Genomic DNA, 22,320 nt, shown 5'->3' on the forward strand with positions numbered 1-22,320 from the left:
TCGGACCAACTTGAGAGATAGGATAGTTTAAATCTCAAATCGTGTTAGAGAAAGCGGGCGAAGCCGCGAACGGTAAGCTAGTAATTATAATAAATTTTTAATTGGCAATGATTATGACCATTTGTCAACATTTTCGCGCGCGTTAAATTCCTTTTAGCGTAGGCATAATAATATGCAAATTGTATCTTAATGTCGATAGAATTGAGCAAAAAATATACATTGGAATTTTTGCAATTTAACTATTTATCAACTTAATGATAAGACGCTTTTCGGTCATCCGTTAAAAAGTCGACTTAGCATTCGACTGTTAATTTTATGGTAAATAATTAAATAGATATATTTTGTATTTCCGCAAAACTTATACACCACATTTTTGTACAAATATCTCGATATTCGTACAAATACTTAACTATGTAGATAATAATTTAATTTAATCTAAAGTGATTATCAAGATTAAAATAATATCGAACTATTAAATGCTTTAACGCTCTAAGACTAAATGTATTAAAACGGATGTATCCAATCATATACAATATATTAAATTTTGTAGGTAAACAATGTGACAATTATTTTCATTTCTGCAGCGGCCGCGGCGCCGCATTCATACGTTCAGTACCTACCTACGTACTTGTTGTATGAAAAAGCCTTCGAAAGTACAATAATGATCTCCCAATTCATACAAAACTTTGGTAGTAAGCATTTTATTAAGTAGGAGAGAATTAAGGCCAATTACAAGCTTGTATAATGAAAACTTTTCTCTGAAGAAATTACCTTCCCAACAAGCAAAATTAACTTGAAAATCATGTGTTTAAAAACAAGCAGGAACAATGAATATTGAATTCCGCGCTCACTCTAATTAGACTATACAAAAACTAATGCGCAAAAATTGTTAGTACAAAAACTACGTACAGTTATGATTCTTACAGAGGTTACATCTGATTTAAGAACGTTAATCGGTCGTTGACCTCCATTTTATCATCAATCAACATTCAATCGTAATGTTTTGACTGTGAAGATTCTTTGTTTTGTGCATCCGTGATTTTATCAATGTACAACAAGAACTGCATTGACCCATTATACCGTTTGGAATATTGTTCAGAATATTCACCTTTTCTTTTTTATACAGATATTATATGTTTTTCATATCATACCTACGACGTACCTACGTATTAGCTGAATCAGAATATGGCTATAAATTCGGAATAGGATATACAGGGTGTCTTTTTTTTTTTTGTAAGGTGTTTCTCAATGTTAGCCAGAAGGGCTTCTACATTTTAACGCGGACGCGGGGGTGAACTGAAGGTTCACCCTGGTAGCGACATGCGCAAGGGCGTCCCCCCTTGACGGGGATCTCGAACCTCGGCTTGGGCTGTCGCTTGAGTTGAGGAGGCCAGAAGTGAGAAGGGCCCTAATCGGACGGGCGCTCACCCGGGTGGGCGCGGGAACGCGGAACAAGGGATCTAGCCGTGCGTTAGCTTTGGTAATTTCATCATCGTCGGAGTCGTCCAAGACGTGCCTCGGCCGCCTGCGACGATGAGTGGGATATGTATACTGGTACATTTTTTTCTCAAACATTATAATCGTCAATGATTTTACTATGTATCTATACTATGTATAAACTTTTTTAATCTCAATCACGAAATTAGAGCAGGTATAAATATTTAGTTCGCGGAAATCGTCTAACAGTTAGTTTGGAAAATAAACAAAAAAGAAGTTGAAAATTAGACTTGTATCTACCTCAAAAGGTCTCGCAAAAACTAAATAGCTTTTAGAATTCTGAGTTTCTTGTTAAGAGTTCTCATAACAATATATAATGTACCTATGATCAAATGATGCTTTTGTAAATACGTATTTCGAGCTTACGATATCATATAAAAATATAAAATTATTTAAAAGAAATCCTACAAACAATACTGTATCTTGAAAAAACCAATATACCGTTGAAGACCCTTTCGCACTTGACACTTTTCGACACAAATGTCGAGGTCAACGAGTCTCCATCGCAGGTGAAAACTGGTCCTGGCTAAACCCATGATAATTCATACTACATCCCATGACAAATATTAACATGAACAACTCATAAAACATTATGTGTAAACTATAATAACTAAGCTTTGCAATAATAAACTTTGTAATCATTAATACACTATTTTTGGCACTCAGTATTCAATAGATAGGTTTGGGGCCGTATTATGACCTCTAATTCCCAGACAGTTCCAGACATAACCAGCCAGGGCTAATAATTATATTATAATTGTATATAAATGAATTTTCCAGTCAGTTCAATTCACGGCGTAAACTGTCTCGAAATAAGAAGTCATAAGACGGCCCCTGATCGGTTGTGTAATGTGTTGTTAGTTTCAATAATTTCAATATATAAGCTACAATCTGTTGATTATTTACATACATTTTCATTAAGAGTGATTGAATTTTGATAGGTACATATATTATGAGACAATCATCCGTAAGAATGTTGATATTATAACACAACTGCGACACATCATACTACAAGCACAGCTACTAGTTTATTACCTCTAGTAATACATATAATATAATCTGTGCTAATACTAAAATCAAATAGGTACTAGAATTTACAATAAGACAACTACTGAAAAGTAGAATTAATTACAAAATACATGCGGCAAAGGGCAGTTTCTTCCTAGTATAGCGCCCTTTATTCTCGTTACAGTCTACAGAGACAGAGACAAAACGCAGCTTTCCGTAGTTTGTTTCAAGGAAAAAGTCTGCCAAAATTATACGTATATATTACGTACGTATCAACGGACAACGACTAAACACTACAGTCAAAGAGCTCTTTAAAATTCAGGTATGCACGTAGTATTTTTTCAGCCAGCATTTATTACAATATGCCAATTGCTTATCAACATAATATGAACTCCATGTCAACTGTCAACATAAATGAGTGATCGTGTGTGAGTAGAAACAAGTTTGATGACGGTCGCAGCACACAGCACATCATCATAATGTATTTTAAACGCACACATGCAAAAACCACGTGATTCTACTTATGTTGTTTACATGAAAATATAATGATCCTTTCTCTTACTGATTTATTTACTCTGTGTTAGATTACGCGAAGCCTTTGCGGTTGTATTTTGTATTTGAACTTGAAAGTAGATAATTCATACAATGATGTCAATTATGAATATAATTGATAAGATGTTTCTTGAGTGAAAATTAATGAGGCTTTTTTTAATTTTTGTTTTGATGGTTTCCCGTAACTTCAAAATCTGTAAAATACCTAATATTACGTATTCTTTGCTAGATAGGTATAGTATAAAAAAATTGGCATTGATTTTTTATGTTGAAGTACCTAATATAATTACGAGAGAATAACATAGGCTACTATTAGGAGATTTAAATGCAAACTTGTCCTCAAAAGTCAAGCGTATGTTTTATAAATCAAACAAAAACTCTGAATGTCCCTTTGTTATACTATGGTGGCCCGAATATGTAATGCAAAACGCCTTTTGCGTATAGATTGTAGTTAAATGTATTCGCAGTATATAGATAAAGAATAGATTCGTCTTTGAGATCGTAAAATACAATCTATAAGTTATAGATAAAAAAATATTTTGAAATATGAACAGCATATAATTAATTTTAAATTAACAAGAGTATAGGATACAGTGTGAGTTGTGAGTTGTGACAGAAGTTTTTCAGTAAACTACCTATACGTAAGAATAAACACATTTATTTTGTATAGGTGATGAATAAAAACATATGAGAAAAATAAAGCGGCCTATTTATAAAAGAAAGTAAAGGTATACGAAAGACTTTCCTGTGAATAATATCCAATTAACTTATTTTCCCTCCAAATATAATATACTTTATGGACATTGTGTTATTTATAACAGGCGCTGAATGAAAATTTCTATAGATTCACCAATCATTCAATATAAATGTCAATGCCATATCAATAAATAATTCATTGGGTTATAACGTTCTCGATGGGACAAAAACTCCGTTATAAAGTATTGTATTCTGTAGTTATAACTTATTGCTGGCGAATCTACATTTAATTTTATTATATAGGTAATGATAATATTATACATTATTCGAAAACTATTTTCCTATTACTACTTACAAAAATACTTCATGAATACACGAAATATCATAAAATCAATGAACAACAATCGGAGTATATGTCATTGATTTTAATTTTTTTTTTTTATAATTATTTATTTTTTATACTGTTTAAACATTATCTATCTTCTTCTTCTTCTATACTATAAAAATGAATCGCAAAATGTGTTGGTGAGCGCATACCTTGAGAACGGCTTAACCGATTTCGTTAATTCTTTTTTTATAATATTCCTTGAAGTTCGAGGATGGTTCTTACGTAGAGAAAACGTGAATATGTACCACGGGCGAAGCCGGGGCGGACCGCTAGTATAATATAAAAATGAATCCCAAAATGTGTTGGTAAGCGCATAACTTGAGAACGGCTTAACCGATTTCGTTTATTCTTTTTTTATAATATTCCTTGAAGTTCGAGGATGGTTCTTATGTAGAGAAAACGTGAATATGTACCACGGGCGAAGCCGGGGCGGACCGCTAGTCTAATATATAAAAATCAATGCCACTTTTCGTTGTAATTCCATAACTCGAGAACGGCTGAACCGATTTCGATAATTCTTTTTTTATTATATTCCTTGAAGTACGAGGATGGTTCTTATGTAGAGAAAACGTTAATATGTACCACGGGCGAAGCCGGGGCGGACCGCTAGTCTAATATATAAAAATCAATGCCACTTTTCGTTGTAATTCCATAACTCGAGAACGGCTGAACCGATTTCGATAATTCTTTTTTTATTATATTCCTTGAAGTTCGAGGATGGTTCTTATGTAGAGAAAACGTGAATATGTACCACGGGCGAAGCCGGGGCGGACCGCTAGTTTTCAAACTCAAACTCAAACATTTAATAATTATTCAATTAGACTTCTTTTAGAAGCACTTTTGAAACGTCATTACATATTTTAATATATTTACCACCGATTCGGAAAGAAGTATCTACTGTTTATAATAATTATTGAATATAATAATAATATGTACCTGTTATGGAACATGGTTGCTAGTCGAAAGAGTTCAACGCGATATGATATTTAGTAGATATTTATTATTTACCTTAGGACTAAGACTATGTATTAGCATTACTTAGATATAAATAAAAGATCTTAGGTAGTATTCCAGAATAATTTAAATTTTTAAGTGGGAGGTAGGTAGGTACTACGTACAGGGAGATGTCAGGACAATATTAAAAAGTAAAATAACCAACTTTGTCATATTTTATTCATAAAACTATATCAAGAAAATATCGACATTTACAATTCGAATATTAAACTTGTATGCGTATATGTTATCAGATATTATAAAGTTTTTTCATGTTGTTCTTTGACATTTTAATACGATTTTTGTTTTTTTGTTGAACGCTCTTTTATTTTAAAGCGACATCTTACACTCCAACGATACTCGAAAACTTAGCATACCCATTACCACTTTAACAAGAGAGTTCTATTCCTTACCTTCAACGTAAAACGCAATGGACGGTACACTCGGTCAGTAACCCTTATGACGTCAAAGCGTGCATTATATAATCATATTCAACCCCCGAGCGATGTACCTGCACATATTGATTTATCTGTATCCTTGACATGGACTGCCGAGTGCCGACCAATCACAATCCGATACACATTTGCACTATTAAAATACTCTGACATTCACTGTATATATAACGACGTAGCTTAAATGTTTTCCGTTTATTACCTACGTCATGTGACAAATGTTTACGTATCAATGATATATAGATTGGTTTATATTTTTTTATAAATACTCCGAATTGAAATTAACTCTGTCCCAGGATTGACGCGCATGCAACAGGTTTTTATGTAAACAAGATCGGATTGAATAAATTCTCTAAAAGTTTCATGATCTGTTCCTATTTTGTTTTATTTTTAGGTACCAAATGTTTCATTATTTACCATTAATTATTTATCTTATTTTTAAATGCAATATGACGTAATACTGTAAACAAAAGACATGATTTCAATTGAATTTAATTGCATATCTGAGTTCAACAACTAATCAATCGGTATGGAATAGATTCTTTGAAATGAATCGTGCAATAACTCACCCATATTATGCTATGCCCATATGTCATTTTAATCCTAAAAATACTTGTTACTTCTTTCTTAAATTATTACATATTTGGAATAGATGCGAAAACAATGAAAAATAAAATTACTTACGACAGATTATATCAACGTTGCAGTTGCAATCACAAAAAAAATATTTACACAAAGAAAAAATTAAAGTAGATATCGGAAAGACTCTTGAAACTTGAAAAACTCCATCAATATTAATTAAATTACTTTTAAATAATTCCATTAAATTGAATACAATATTTTTATATTTTTTTGTGATCGATTACAATACTATTAGACACATAATTTTAATTTTAAAATTCAGATTATAATCTAAATTCCTCTAAAATGAGTGAGTAATATTATCAAAGCAAGTCATTGCACTAGGTCCCCTACTGACATAGATTAAAAATATTTTTAGAATAACCGGTAATTGAGACCACGCTTACAAAATGATGTTTGTGTATAATCTGTTTACGTTATGGATGATTGCAATTTTGAAAGAAGTTGTTGATAGTTTAATTTTTTAATTTCAAAGAATTGTTGATACTCGCATATAATACCCGTTGAGTTACCATGTACTAAGTAGGTACGTAGTTATAACGCCTCATCTTATCATTGGATAATACCAATTTTCATCGTTTGTATAATATTCTCAAGTAAATTGGCGTCATTAAAAACTACCCTCATTAAGGGAAGTTTATCAAGATTATGAATACCTAACTAATAACAAAATTGTTGAATTTTTAATTGGCGTTTAATGTGTTTTAGAAATTGATCGCCAATAATATATAAATCAATCGATTGAGGAAAAAATTATGATAACGGTTTTTTATAACCTTTGTATATCAAATATTGTTTTTTAGTAACAAACAAAACAAACTTATACCAAATTAAACGCAGGTTTTTTATAAAGTAGAGAAATATAAAATTGTTAGAACAATAAATAATATTATACATTAGGTATACATAGTAGGTATACTTTATCCTTTGAATAATGTTTATTTAGGCATAAATATGAGAAACAATATCATATGTCAGTGTCTATATAGATATAATTTTGGCAAGTTTCTTGAGGGACGATAAAGTTAACGGTTACTTAGCTTGTAAGCGCAGGCTGCGTGTCGCCTGGGATCATACAACAGAATACAAATTATGTAACTGTGTCATACGCAATGTAATTCTATTATTCTACTTTATTTTATTAAAAATTATACAAAAAAACTTTCTGGATTTATCTCAAATGAATTGTAAATATTACCTACCTACCTACCTACTTAAAATTAAATATAAACACGGCTTATGCAAAGCTCTCTGTAAGCATTTTTTAATTATTTGCCCTGTAAAAAAACGTTTATGCTATTGTGTGTAAAATTAAGCTTATTAATTCTATAGCCGTACTGAAATGGAAATAATAATCCTTGTATTCATCAGGACGGGTCGGAGCGATCTCCTGGGGTGAGAACTAGGGAGGGGTGCGGGGTGGAATGACGCGTGTTCGCGGGGCGCGGGCGCGGAGGGACGCATGGCGCAGCCTCCATAGCGCATCTCCCTGGTGCTGAACGCTGATACTAGCGGCGATCGCTCCCATCCGTCAGTCGCGCTCCAACCGCGAAAAAGTTAGCACGTGTTGCGTGCAACAAATCGGTCTTTGACGGTCCGCACGCTCCATCAACACGTCGTCGCTACCGGCACAGTTGAAATCCTCTCAGCGCGGCATGTGCACCTGACCCCAGTCGCGATACCGGCTCCAATACGACCCCCATAACAAGCACAAGTGAGTGAGGATCCTTCAGGATTGTCAATTATTTGTGAAAGTTTTTTTCGTGAAACCCCTTACGTGAAAATTACAACGATTCTTCAGTGGTACCCTACACACCATCACATCACAAGTGCGTACTTTTTTTATTTTTTTATTCTGTGTTGTTCGTTAATTTTTTGTTTCATTCATTGTTTTATTTTTTAATTATTTTTTTGTTAAGAATTATTTCCTTCTACAGACGGATCCTATCACCCTTTTTTGGTTTTGTATATTTTAAAATTTAAGTTAAGTACTTATCATGCGACCACGACCCTTAATTTCACCATTAGAATCTAGACGAGTACACACCTAACGCGTTAACTTGAAGTGCGGTGAAACTTAAATGCTCCAATTATGTAAATTAGTTTGCGATAACTAGGTTCGAATGTTGTTAATATCTCACACAAGCAATGACTATAAAATAAGAATTAAAATTAGCATAACATGTGCCGACACCGGTTCTGTTTTGGTCCAACACCCCTGAAATATTCGTAGAAAAAATAAGCGATGAGAACATTGTATAGAATAGCTAAAAAATTATGAGTAAAATATTAACATTTTTACTAACATGGATAGACACGAAGCGTTAGCGGATGATTTTTATTGACAAAAAGACGAATTAAAATGAGTAATCATGTATTTGATTATCCAATCTATTTCCCTATAATAATAAAAAATGTGAGTCCGAAGTTTCAAATTAATAATATGTTAATTTTAACATGGAGATGTTAAAATAAAGTTTAGGAAACATAGACATAAAAATAATATAATCAATGAATAATGTAATATCGATTTAAATGTAAACAGACAAAGGAAATAGAATTATTTGAATTCCGCAACTGATTGAGATAAAAATAAATTTATAATGAAATGAAAACAGTTCAATGATACACATGTGTATGCGGGAGTAAATTAAATAGTAATTTACACATATTATTACAGTAAAGCAGGGTCAAGTTCTTACATTGAAATATAATAAAAATAATATTCAGACAAGTCCGTGCCACAGAGTATAAAAAAAGGTCCTAGAAACTTTTTTGAAAACGGAACAAACGAAAAAAATGGGTATATAATTTCTTAAAATTATGATGACAATAATGATCTAATTTTAATTTAAGAAATTGTTCATATCTATCGTCATTACAAATTAATTCGACTTTCTTTGCCTAAAGTTTAGGCCCTAAACGATATAGTTAGTAGGATTTATATTTGTATAAATTTATATTTTTGCACGCATCATTCAAATCTGTGGATATCCAACCTCAAATTTATTTCTTTTTACATTACTTGACGGAATATCCTACTCTAATCCGGACATGATTAACTCCATAGTTCCTTTTGTTGATTAGCCACTGAACCCAAGATTAGGGTTGACTTACCAGAAGCCAATTCATTATATACGCTATTAGATACACATAAGGATTTGATTTGTTTGCATCGCTTAATTTCAAAGGGTGTAAAAGTGTGAGAAAAGGTCATTCAGTTTCGTGCTGAGATCACCTTTATAGGGGTTCAACCCTTATAGAATCCCTTGTTAATAATAACGTGGTAGCCATTTGACAATGTCTTTAATCTTTTAGTTTGGAACAAGAAGCTTATATCTAATGGAACCACGAGGTAATTTGACTTCAAAGTGAAAAGTTATACATATGCATAATTTTAAGCGTTGATGATACAATAGGTATTGCAAAAACCATACTAAATCAAATTTATTACATATTCTTTTAATTTTTTTATTTTGTTTACGGTTTTGGTAATGATCGGAGGCTCTGATAAAATATATGTATTTGTCGCTTAATATGCAAGTACAGTTTGATAGCTTGAAAGAAAATAAATTATTATTTTATAGACTAAACCAAAGACTAATAATAATATACTACGTGTAGGTAATACATACTATGCATAAAAGATGGAGTCAAAATACTACTTACTAATACTACTTCTGTATCGATTAACAAAAATCAAAGGAAACGTTAAAATTATTGAGAGAATCACGATACCTATTATTGAAAAATTAGCGATATCTGTAATACATCTCCATTATTACCTACATTTAAAAATCGAATCGAACGCTGGCCTTGGAATTGGAACAGATAAAAAATATAACAGACTATACATCTGTCATCAACGCACTCGCAAAAAGTACCGATAAAAAATGATTCGAACTAAGACGCATAAATCCTTACAAGAATGCCCCACAAAATGTTCCAAAAATTAAATTTTCGAATTGGTAGAATTTTGTTATAGTAAAGGATAAAGAAACTCATTTGTAACCTAAGTAGTATGTAAGTACATACTTAATAAATGGCAACGTGAAACTGAAAAACGTTGCCTCCTGGAACATATACATTATAGGTACAACTATGCATAATGCAGTACAGGTGTTGGTGCTGTTATAATAATATTGCCATAAAAGCCATACGAGTGAAAAAAATACACTGAAATTTGAAAAAACTATTTTTATCTATAAAGCCAAAGCGAACCGTGGCCTGGGCGCAACTTATTGCTAAACCTTGCTAAGGCTAATCTTTCATTTATCTATCTACGCCACTAAAGTATCCTTAAAAAGGTTAAACTACAATAAAATAGTAAACCTTGAAATCCCAATGTCTTTTCTAATCCATTTGAAATACCATGTGCCATCAATTTGACGGTTTTAATTTGGTCTTTTAGATAAGACTGCATATCTACGCCTAAATGGGTAAAAATGTATGTATTCGTAAAACAAGTAAATTCGTTTTACAATTGGAATTAAGTATTTACTTATTATTATTAGTATTTATTTATTTATTTATTTACTACCTAAAAAATTAAAACATTTAATGCTGTTAATTATTCGATCAACAACATAATCCAATTATTTTTTTTTAAAGTCCGCGGTGAACACCAAAATACGCGTAGAAATTCCACCCACAAGAAAATATCATTTATCACACTTTTAATTACATTTCAATATAACCAAAGCGAATTGTATGAAACTCTCATAATAAAACGAATAGTTTGAATTCTTAGCTGTAATATTGGCTGACATTCTATCACCAATTTAAATGAGACTTTGCTCTACGTCCTACGATGAAAGGAAAACCACCAAACATAGTTATAGTCTTGTTATTATTCAAAAACATAAATTCGTGTACGTAAAACTTTTCGTAATCCCTACAGTCTATACTATACGCTTCCATAATAATGTTAATCCTATAATTTAAAATCTTTTTCGTGTAAGAAATAACAATATCATAAACTACAAACAAATAATGAGAAAAACACATAAAAATGTAATAACATCTATTAATAATTTGATATCGTTAAAATAATTACCTAATGTACCTACTTGAATTCACAATCATAACGATAAATAATTTCAGACTATATATTACCAGACTATGTACTACATAGGTAGGTAATATAATATTCATTTGTTTACTTTTAGAAACAAAAACTTTTTTTCAATCTCAGAAACAACGAGACCGATTTGAAAAATTATTTCACAGTTGGATAGTCCATTTATCGAGGCTGTATATAACTATGACCAAAGCCACAGATTAAGTGCTAATAGAGAAGCAATGTGGGTAAAACCGCGGGGCACAGCTGCTGCAATCCATACTAAGTAATATTATAAATGCGAAAGTAACTCTGTCTGTCTGTCTGTTACTCAATCACGCCTTAACTACTGAACAAATTTGCATGAAATTTGGTATAAAGATATTTTGATACCCGATAAAGGACATAGGATAGGTTTTATCCCGGAAATCCTACGGGAACGGGTTTTACTTTGAAAACGGGGGCGAAGCCGCGGGCGGAAAGCTAGTTGCCGTATAAAATCTTCTATAGTTAAAACTATCTATATTCCTAGTTTTGTTGTAACTTACATGTTCCTAAATAAAAGGCCTTAAATGAATTGATGATAATTAGAATCAGTTTAATACGTTATTAATTATACGATGTTAATACATCTCATGTTTATACAAATGAATTCTAAGGACATAACTGTATAATTACATATTATACAATCCACCTATGTATACTAGGAACCTATAGATATTAAATTCTGATTTCACATTATAATTGTTAATTTAAACTTATAAATCTAACGTAACGAGATCGTTATTATTGTCTCGATCGGAAGAACATTCTGGAGTTATAATGAGAAAGCTTTTAATATTCAAGTTTAATTGTATCGCGAAAGCTTTTTATATTTTCTAAATTATGACGTAGGTTTACAGCGAGATTGTTTTAAGATTGTCACCTTGCATTAATCGATAAATAGTTTTATTATAATATTGTATATTTTGGCATTTTTTTTGGTATTTTATTTTGTTTCTTACATTGTAATTAGTATGAAATTATAACTTTTGCACTGCATCTCCTTGTAAGAGTTACTTACTACCTAGTAGACATGTTGATTAAGACCTATCTACTTTTCCATTCCAAAGACAATTTGGTGAAAGAATAACACAGTTACATCGGCACATCTCACACACAAATCTATACAAACACACACACACACACACAAATAATTTATCTTTATTGTATCTTTTTTTCATCCTTATAAACTGGCGTAAAATGAGTTGCTGATAAATCTACTGAAAACGTAGTTAAAGAGAATGCTATAAATAGATAAATGGTTTATTGAATGTTGCAACGCTGTACGAGCTTGTCAATTTTAAAATCTCTGCGAAAACCTGATTAAATTCCCTTTTTCCAATATCCGCTGCTCCAATTCCTAGAGATCGATAAATGGGTTAAAGGACATAGTACTTTTAGGACAGTGCTAAAATAGCACCTGGTTTTAATAGTAAGAATTTCAGGTACATTTTGGCGTATTTGAACTTTAATCGTTAGTTAGTAGTGAATTAATGTTTCCAAATTTTGGTATGCGTTACAAACAATTCATAAAATAAACAAAAACAACAAAAGGCCTACTAGGCAATCCAAACAATAAAAGGCAATAAAACCATCTGATGGCTGAACAAAAATGAGGCAATTATCGTAATAATCTAAAAGAGAATGCTATAAAGCAGGGATGTAACGGAGGTAGTTTTATCGGAACCGAAATCGGAATCGGAGTTTTCAAATTTGGTTTATCGGAATCGGAATCGAAATCGGAATCGAAATCGGAGGCAGGGTCAGTTTGTTTAAGGACAAATAAAACATGATTAATTATAGTCAATTCTTTTCATTTTTATTTTTTATTATAAAATAAAAAACAACTGTGAAAAAAAATTGGCATAATTCCAAATGAACAAAAGATAAAATTAATGAATTTAAAGTTTAATTAAAATTAAAACCCAAAGTAGCGTGTTACATTTGGTGAGATTACAATAAATGAACAATAGCTAAAGCAAATTAAATCAAAATGGACTCCAAAAGTAATGTATTGTACTTTATGAACAAAAGCTTTGATGCTTTGTCCCCATCCAATCTATTTCTTAAAGAGTCGTAAGTTAGGCCAGCACCACTAAAAAGTTGTTCGCTAGCTACCGAGCCCGGTGGACATGACAAATATTGCCGGGCAATTGATTGTAGGGGCTGGAATTTTGTACAACTGGACTTAGGTTTCATTATGCCACACAAAAACAGATCACTTTCATTGATAATAAGCCGCAAAAATCAAAACAATTATCTATAACCTATAAACGTGTCTTGGGCGTAACAAATAATAACAAGTGAAAAAATAATTGATGATAGAGTGCACGTAGTGGGGGTCGGGGGATTCCCAGCGCGACATGTATGAACCTGTTTGGCACAGCCGTCGCGCGCCGCCCGCTTTGTTTCGTTCGACCTCCGATTAACATCCGATACAAAAGTATCGGAACCGAAGTCGGAACCGAAAGTGTAATAATAACCGGAAGTTCCGACTTAACGGAACCGGAATCGAAGCTCCGTTACATCTCTGCTATAAAGTATAAATAGATACCTAGTACCTAAAATGAAATTGAGTCTGTTTGAAAAAAATTTAATCCTCTTTATCTTTCTCAATTTAGCTGTAACATAAATTAATAGCTTGATAACTTCTTCAATATTAGAAAAAAGCTTGCATTAAAATTTATCTCGTAAAAATAAGGGCGTCAGGTAGTCAACTAACTATTATTTTAATCGCGGCCACGCATAATGAAATTTCTTGTGTAAGGTCATGTATAAATTGCTTTTCCTAAGTCCTCTTTATATATGCGAAATTATGAATCTGTGCTTATGCAATGCGACGTTTTAATTAAAACCCGAGTTGCCATATTGAGTTTTTACTATATATACCTAGTATTATGTTATCTGTAGTTTATATACTATTTTTGACACTTTTCAATCAGTTCTGAAACTATTATGTTGCTTGTTTGACGAGTTTATTTTTCAAGGGCGTATTCCGATTCTTTCGTAAGCTTTCAGCCTAAGTACACTAAGCTGGATTTGGGAATACTTTCAAGGTTGGGTTGAAGTAACCCTCTGCCTGAACACGCATGGAATATTTAAGATTAAGTGCCAAAGTTCATAATATACGTCTTGTTGTTTCACAAATTTGGCATCAATCGATACTCATATTTATTTATATTGGACCAAAAGTTTCCAAAACAAATAAGACATTAATTCAGTACAGTCTATCAGTTAAAGGTGACAGATGTTTGTTTTTCTATGACGTTGACAGGTTTCTAGTACTTATCAATATTTAATGACTTACATATTGTATAAATATTGATAACTATGATCATAATCTAATTTATTTCATCATACTTTTTGCATCGCCAAGGCCTAGGAATTCATTTTTTTATATAATATACCTAGATCGCTTGTACAACCGCAACGTTTTTATATTATTTCTTGTTTTTTTTTTCGATTCACAGTTGAATTTCCAAAAAATACATTCTCCTTGTTCTATAGTTACAAACACATAATATTATTCGTTCGCGCCCTCTGTAGGTCTCTTCATGTAGGTGTCAATTGATTTTTTATTTATAAATAGCCAGCGAACAACACAATATTATTTTCCAACGTATTCTATAAAGTTCTTCCGATCGATTCAGGGTTATATTAAAAATTCATTCGTGCTCCAGGGTTAGGTACCCGCTTGTAACTAGATATTACATACGAAGGCAAAGTCATTTGAATTCCATTTAGTTTAATAATATTAGTTTACCCTCTCGACTCTGTTGAGTTATATAAAATCTATCTCATATATTACAGGGTTGCAATTTTAATATAAATTCATCTTGGACAATAAAGGCATATTTTACGTTCTGTGTCGATTACTATCTACCTACCTACCTACTTGTTTTTTGTATCTGTGGAAATATTCATATTTTTTATCTTTCATTGTTATTGAATGGGTTCTATATTCAAATTTCCGTCAGTTATATTATACTAAATTATATAAACCATATATTTTATTAATAAATTCCGTTTCTATAAAACCATATGTTTTATTTTTTTTTTTTTTTTATTTATAACATTTATTTCAGGTAACAGACAATAAATTGTACAGACCCATAGAATAAATACCTTACAGACTAACATACATATAATATTTTATAACTAAAACTATTAAGCACTACACTATATACAATTCACGGCACTGGCAGTGTCATATTTCGCTGAATGGGCTTCGGCTGGGTGTTGCGAAGTCGCCCGCGAAACCGCCGGAACACGACACCACGGGGCCAGAACTCCTCGCTCATGAAGATCGACAGCTGCTCGCTCGGTACACGCACAACAAATGAATTAAAATTCAAATTATTGCGCGGCTCCAGGCGCTGGACCCTCACGATAAACTTGGTCTTAACCCGCACATACTCCACTACATCAGAAGCTTGGGTGGAGTGGTGCAGGCGGGACACGTACAGCTGCGTCGTCGGTATGGCGGGCCGCAGCAGGTGGTTGTTACCGGTCGGGGCGGTACCGCACTTGTTGGAGGAGGGCTTCTTTTTCTTCTTCCTTTTCTCTACCTTTGTAAAGCCCTCCTCATCGAGTGGATGACTATTCACGCTCGACAAGTGTGCCGCACGGCGCGGGGAGTCCCTGTGCTTAACGGGATCTCCATCTCGGGTGATTTCTTGCCGCTTTACGGGAGGCTTGGCGGCAGCGGCCGCGTAGCCAGCCGGTGTCGGGTTGGCTACACGAGGCGGGCTCTCCAGGGGAGGCGCGGGTCGGGCGGGGCGCGGCGTGACGCGGTCGACGGCCGGCGGCGTCGTCAAATTCGCTGACTCAAAAGTCTCACGTTGCGCTCCACGACGTGTGTTCACATATGAAACCTCCGTTGACCTACATAATGAAATTGAATCGCGCAGGGCGACGACCTCATTACGCAGATCGTTGATGGTGGATTGGGAAGCTCCAAATTTAAACTCCATCTCCTTTAGGGCAGTCCTTAATGAAGTGATGTCCTTAAGAAGGCGGGTGACGTCGACGTGGTCGAATGTGACGGGAGGCAGCTTACGCAAATCCTTCGCCACGAAAGTCGGCACGTCGTCCGGATCGGTCTCCTTGAACACCTTGATGATGTCCCGTAGACTCCTCTCTCCCTTCTCGTCCCTCCTGCGAGACGGCATCCGGTCGGCCATATTCAATGCCGAAAAGAGAAGTGATTTGGCGTCACGTATCTCTTCTTCCGTAAAATTGCTGGTGCAAATTTGCTCTATGCTAACTTCATCCATGACATCCAGCTGATACTGCAGAAATGCCAGGACTTCATTAGGAACAAGCGTAGCGCTCATTGTTGCGAGCGATAACGTCGACAATAAAAAATATTAATTATTTTTTATGCATATTCTGCACAGCGCAATGCGTCCGCTTTTGAGCGCGCATTGCACTAGACTCTGAATTACTTCTTCTTTTACGAATAAATACTATTTTAAGAACATAACATCTATTATTATTTAGTATTCTTTAATATTTGAATAATGTATGACGACGTGTGGATCGAAGTGTTCTCATGAATAAATATAATACTGCCTTCCGGGAAACCGGTGTTTTTATTTTATCATATTTATTATAATATTACGTTTCTTGAAAATGGATAAACAATTTTTCTAGTATTTCACTCGTAGATTAAAAGAGTTATTTTCTTTTACCTACGGATTATTTGTGTTCCTAGAATGTATCCGGGATAAGCTATTTCCAAGGTAGGTATTGAGATTTAGTTCTATTTATAAACGTTTCCTATTAAAATAGTGCAGTTTTATTTTAGTACAATAATTACCGTTTAGGTACAATGATTTTATAAGAACATTTGAACTTAGAATAATGAGTTTTCTAAATAAGAATAAGAAAATAGAATAAAGAACACTGTCAAATAATTGGCGTCTTGCCATGAAGAAAAAAAACTGGCGGCAGTAGTTTTGACATCTATTTGACAGATCCATAAATTGTATAGGTAACTAATATTTGATCTGTACCTATTCATTTAGAAAAAAAAAAGGAAAATATGTGCAATATAATCGAATGTGTTTTATTGTTATCGAGATAAAGCTATCAGATTATCCTATTCAACTGTATGTAGACTAAGTAAATAGACTACTTAAGAGTCGCGATACATTATCAAAGTACTTCATAATGTGTCGAAATGTAATAACTGATAAATTTTGACAAGTGCAGCAAGCATGGAATTTAACGCAAATACCAGCGCCCGTAACCGCCGCCCGCCTTGGTACAGTGGTTGACGCGTGAGCGTAGAACCGAGGGATCCTGGGTTCGATTCCCGGTGGAGACGAAGAAAAAAAATGTCTCGGTCTGGCAGGACTTACTACTTGTCCCTAAAGTAAATCTATTAGGGAAACAGATGTATGCATAATGTATCTGCCCCTTACCCCACTTGGGAACACGGGACTTCACAATTTTTTACCAGCGTCCGTGTCAATCATTCGTAGATTAAGTTTTTTATTACATTCAAATAATAAGAGAATTAATTAACATGTAAATGAAATACAAAAAACCCTTTTGTCTTTGAAATGAATGAAATAAAGAATTTTCATCAACGTATCTCTGTCTAAATTGGAAACGAGAAAGCTTGTGTTCTACAATCGACACAAAACTCAGATACCATTTCGCAAGCATAACTTAAAATAGGAGGTTAATTTTTATTCCGAAACTTTCCGTAGATAAAGGATTTAACAGCGAAAGTCCACGGACCAAATTAAATAGCCAATAAAACTCCATAAAAATGTATCTAGCAATAATTTTTACATAAAGCTTTTTACATAAATGTTCTTTATATTTATTGATTGTATCTCTTATTATTAATATCGCAACATTAACCTATATGCAAAATTAACAAACATTATCAATGCTTGCTTTTAAACATGAGATGAAAGATGAATCATATTTGTTGTGACTATTAGCATATTTCGCATTCTAATGTGCACAATATAACATGTTGAACGTATTAGCACTAACTGTATAACTGTCTCAAATATTTACCAAGTTTCATCCACATATCAGCAAAGCAACAGCAAAGGCAAATGAACTGACATTAAAACAATTGGATTCCAGAGAACCAAGCAAATAGAGCCTCCACAGTACACTTTTCTAAGATAAAGTCGTACCTAGACGGTAATGCAGCATGACATGTATTACGTGGTGTCAGGTATGAATGTAGGTACATTACATTAAATAATTGAATGACATGCATACTCCTTACTAGTAGCCGATTGGTGTGCCCTTCTATTTTCTATTCTGCAAGTATGCCTTACATGCACGCATGATTGTATAGATCGGTGCATGCCATGCCAAAACTTAGTGTTTCAAGCACTACAATCAGGTAGGACGCGAACTGTATACAAAAGTATAAATAATAATAAAAATCTTTAGTAATAAAAAACATTTTATCATTTCATTGAAAATGTGATCATAACAGTAGGATGAGTTTACAGATTACAATGAGATCCAAACTAGGCTATTGCCTGTATCTTGGATATCAGAATAATTAAACTTTTTTGGCCACGCACGCAGCATGGCCATTCACGTAAATGCATCTCATGCTTGCATTACCGTCTAGGGGCTACTTTATGTTGACATAAGTTGCAATATCGTTCTATTATACAACAACATTTATATAATGCGATTATCAAGTCAAATTGATACGTATCATTGATGCACAGCGTGCTACGGAATCTTCTAGATCACATCTACATAAGAAATATAAAGGAATTAATTGAACTTCCACACATTTCCATTTAAGGTGAGGTGCATTCGGTAGATACATTGAATTGTAAGAAAATTTGTATTATGAAATACAATTGCGTGTGTGAGGTGCGCCATGCGAGTCACATTGTAAAAAAATGTCTTGTTATGATGTTCTTCCTGTAACGTACATTTATATCGATCGTTAGGTCTTATTTTTACTAGTCTATGTCAACAAGTCAATTAAGATCACTTTCAAACCTATTGATGAAAATATTCTTAGAAGCGAATGTTTTTGTTTTTTTATAACTATTTAAATATAACCAACATTTTATACAAAATGCAATATAAATTATCAAGAGAGTTAAGATAATATAATATCAATTAGATTTCCGCTCGCTACTTTGTCGCAGACTTCTCGTAATAGCCTGTCATTTCCCGTGCAGCTTTCATCCTTATTTTATCCTCTTCAACTTTTATCTTTGTAATAAAACATACTCTGTCCTTCAAAGTCGCGCATTTCTATAAAATAAAGTTCTTGCAATGAAGGTTTTTAGCAGAACAATATAATACAAAAAGTGGACTGATATTACGCTTATTATGAATCTGGAAGATTGTAAACAAGAATATTGTTTTTGCAGTCTTCCCGCAGGGGCAATATTGAGATTATGGGTATAATTGGCTTAATTATTGTGATGTGTATAGACAAGCAGGGGTATTTAGAGAACGCCTGAAATTGCTCCGAACGAGATTGTTTCAATATTGCCCCCGCGGCAGGTACGTGTGTAGCCGATTTTAGCTGCAAAAACCGAGCGAAAAAGTTGTTAAAAAAATTGTTTATACGATGAGACAAACTTTCTTTCCTTTTGCAAACATTATATATATTGAACGCTTTCTCTAGGAATCCTTTTGAAGATATGCCTATGTAGGTAAAATTCCCACTCATTCTGTGTAATGAAGTTTCTAAATAAAAAGTAAATTTCTAAGCGTTTAAACAATTGTTGTGAATATAGACGGCTATATTGAAACTTATTACGCATTATTTTACACAATCTAGGTACTACAAAGTTTTAATTATACTGACTTATTTTTACCGACTTCTAAAAAACAAAGGTTCTTCTTTTTTATTGTTTCTTGTTCGAATTTATTGGTCATTTCCAAATTTAGTCAAAATGTAATTGATAAAATATTTAATGCTTTTGACATTAATATATATTTAAGACCTTCCTGCTTCGCGGGACTTTTCTTTTTCCCATCCTAAATAAAGCCGATGTTTCGACTTTTGAGGTAAATATTTAATCTCATAAGGTTCCATTATTGTTTTAAATTTTAATTAAACAATTGACAAAAGGGTTTATCCCTTTTGAGGATTTAGGGAGCCGCCAATCCTTTGTCGTCTCTAATGGACGAAAATTATCAGACAAACAAAGATATTTAATTACAATAGATATATATATATATATATATATACATATTAAAGGATAATAATTGTAGCTCAAAATTATTTTCAGCCTTGTCTCGACATAGTTCATCAATTTAAAAAATACCTTGACATTTTAAGCAGATATTTTAGGTGTGTTTTAGGTAGTGTTTACATCGACAAAAATAAATTACTTTCCATTGAAAAAGGTGTTAATCGTCCCGTTTTCAAAAGAATTTCTCAATAATATGTATTGAAAAAACAAACGTGATGAAATTTGTACAAATACAGTTAAGTATCAGTTATGTGACATAACTCAGCGAATTGTGTTATCCAAACATGTGAATTTAATACAATAGTGTGTCATAAAAAAATATTAGCTGTGATTATTGCTTTAGAGTTCATAAATCAAATAGTGTAATAAAAAGAGAAGTGTAATAAAGAAAATAAAGGCAATGCAAAAAATTATCGGTCTTGTTTTGATTGTATAAGTAGGTAGATATTTTAAAAAATGGCGGAAATTATTTGTACATATCACTGGTACATATAGAAGGAATTTGTTTGCAATTTGGCAAATTATGTAAGGAAATAAGGTCTTCTTTTACTTTTTCTAAAACTGAAAAAGTAAAATTTAATAGTTTTATGGAATTTCGTATGGTTTTGATACACCAACCAATACTCTAATAATGAAGTGCAGTACCTACCTATTCAATAAAATGTATTTTAAATTTTTATAAAATTAAAGCAGCTCTACCAAGGATCCATGCAAATTCATCAATTAAAGATTATGAAAATATTTATTTTAATTGGTATAGATAACTTGAGATGGGTCAAAGAAGTTAATCAAGAACTTAGTCATAATATTGGTAATGGATCTGAAAGTTTTTGTTGTTGTTTTTATAATTGGTATTGGTTTAATATTATCATTCACAGGTTATAATAACTTCAAAGGTTTCAACAATAAATATTATGAATATACCTAATTAGTCGGTGTAGAGATTACTTCTAAATATCTACAGACTATTTTAATTATTCATGAATGATGAACACCCGTTAGGTAAGTTTTAGAAAAACAGATAAGTAATACAAATGAATTGAGCAAAAATACATTAACTTAATCCAAACAAAGATAAGGGTACATATTATTATGTCCTAACTCCTATGTCAATGCATCCTTCACTGGTGTTAAATTTAAAATTATTAGGCATCGTAATTGTATATATCATTTATGCGTGTCCAATGAAATTCGACACGCCAAAGGCAACAACACTACCTACTTAAAGTCAAATTTATCTTAAATTAAACCGAGCATAAGGAAAATAACAAAACCACAGATATTTTATTACGTAATTCCCTGGTGAATACCCATTATATTTTTTATAAAATAAAAGTGACTGGATATGACTAATACTTCCACCTGGCATAGACAAAAAGTTTTGTTTTGTAGTACCGAGGCAAAGAAACTTTTTTTTATTAGCTGCCAGCGGGTGGTTTAGGTCCTTTACCTGAAGAGCTCAGACCCTATATGCTTTGTGTTTTTTTTTTGTGTAGTCTGTGCTATTCAAAGTGACGTGTCGGGAATTCCGCTGTCACAGCTCCAGATTGTACAAAAACGTCCTAGCTAGCTATTAGAACGATAACATGTGTTACGAACAAACATTTTTTTTCTCTGACCTTGCACGTGTTCGCTTTACAATTTAATCTTTTATACATAAATTCGTCTCTCTGTAATATAAAAATGATGGATATTTTAATAATTTATTGCATGCCGTCCTATTTGTACGTGTGTTAAGTTACACAGAGAACACTAATAGAATTGAGAGTTCGACCA

The 22,320-nt window shown here is 32.8% G+C and overlaps 2 protein-coding genes across 4 annotated transcripts in view; one reads left to right on the top strand and one right to left on the bottom strand.

The window, feature by feature from the left end:
• The first annotated feature begins 7,735 nt into the window (after positions 1–7,735).
• The window catches only part of LOC123695315 (sodium-independent sulfate anion transporter), a 30,955-nt gene continuing 16,370 nt past the window's right edge, over positions 7,736–22,320 (top strand). The window contains exon 1 of one of the 3 annotated variants that reach the window (XM_045641125.1): positions 7,736–8,057. The gene's annotated coding sequence lies outside the window, so the exon portion shown is untranslated. The remainder of the gene's footprint in view (positions 8,058–22,320) is intronic. The other 2 variants (XM_045641126.1, XM_045641128.1) reach the window with 2 other exon arrangements.
• Positions 15,520–16,665, bottom strand: LOC123695652. Its single transcript, XM_045641558.1, has one exon. It carries the CDS (start codon positions 16,663–16,665, stop codon positions 15,520–15,522), a length of 1,146 nt encoding a protein of 381 aa, XP_045497514.1.

Source organism: Colias croceus, chromosome 11, assembly GCF_905220415.1.
Source record: "Colias croceus chromosome 11, ilColCroc2.1".
In the NCBI taxonomy this organism is placed as follows: Eukaryota; Metazoa; Arthropoda; class Insecta; order Lepidoptera; family Pieridae; genus Colias; species Colias croceus.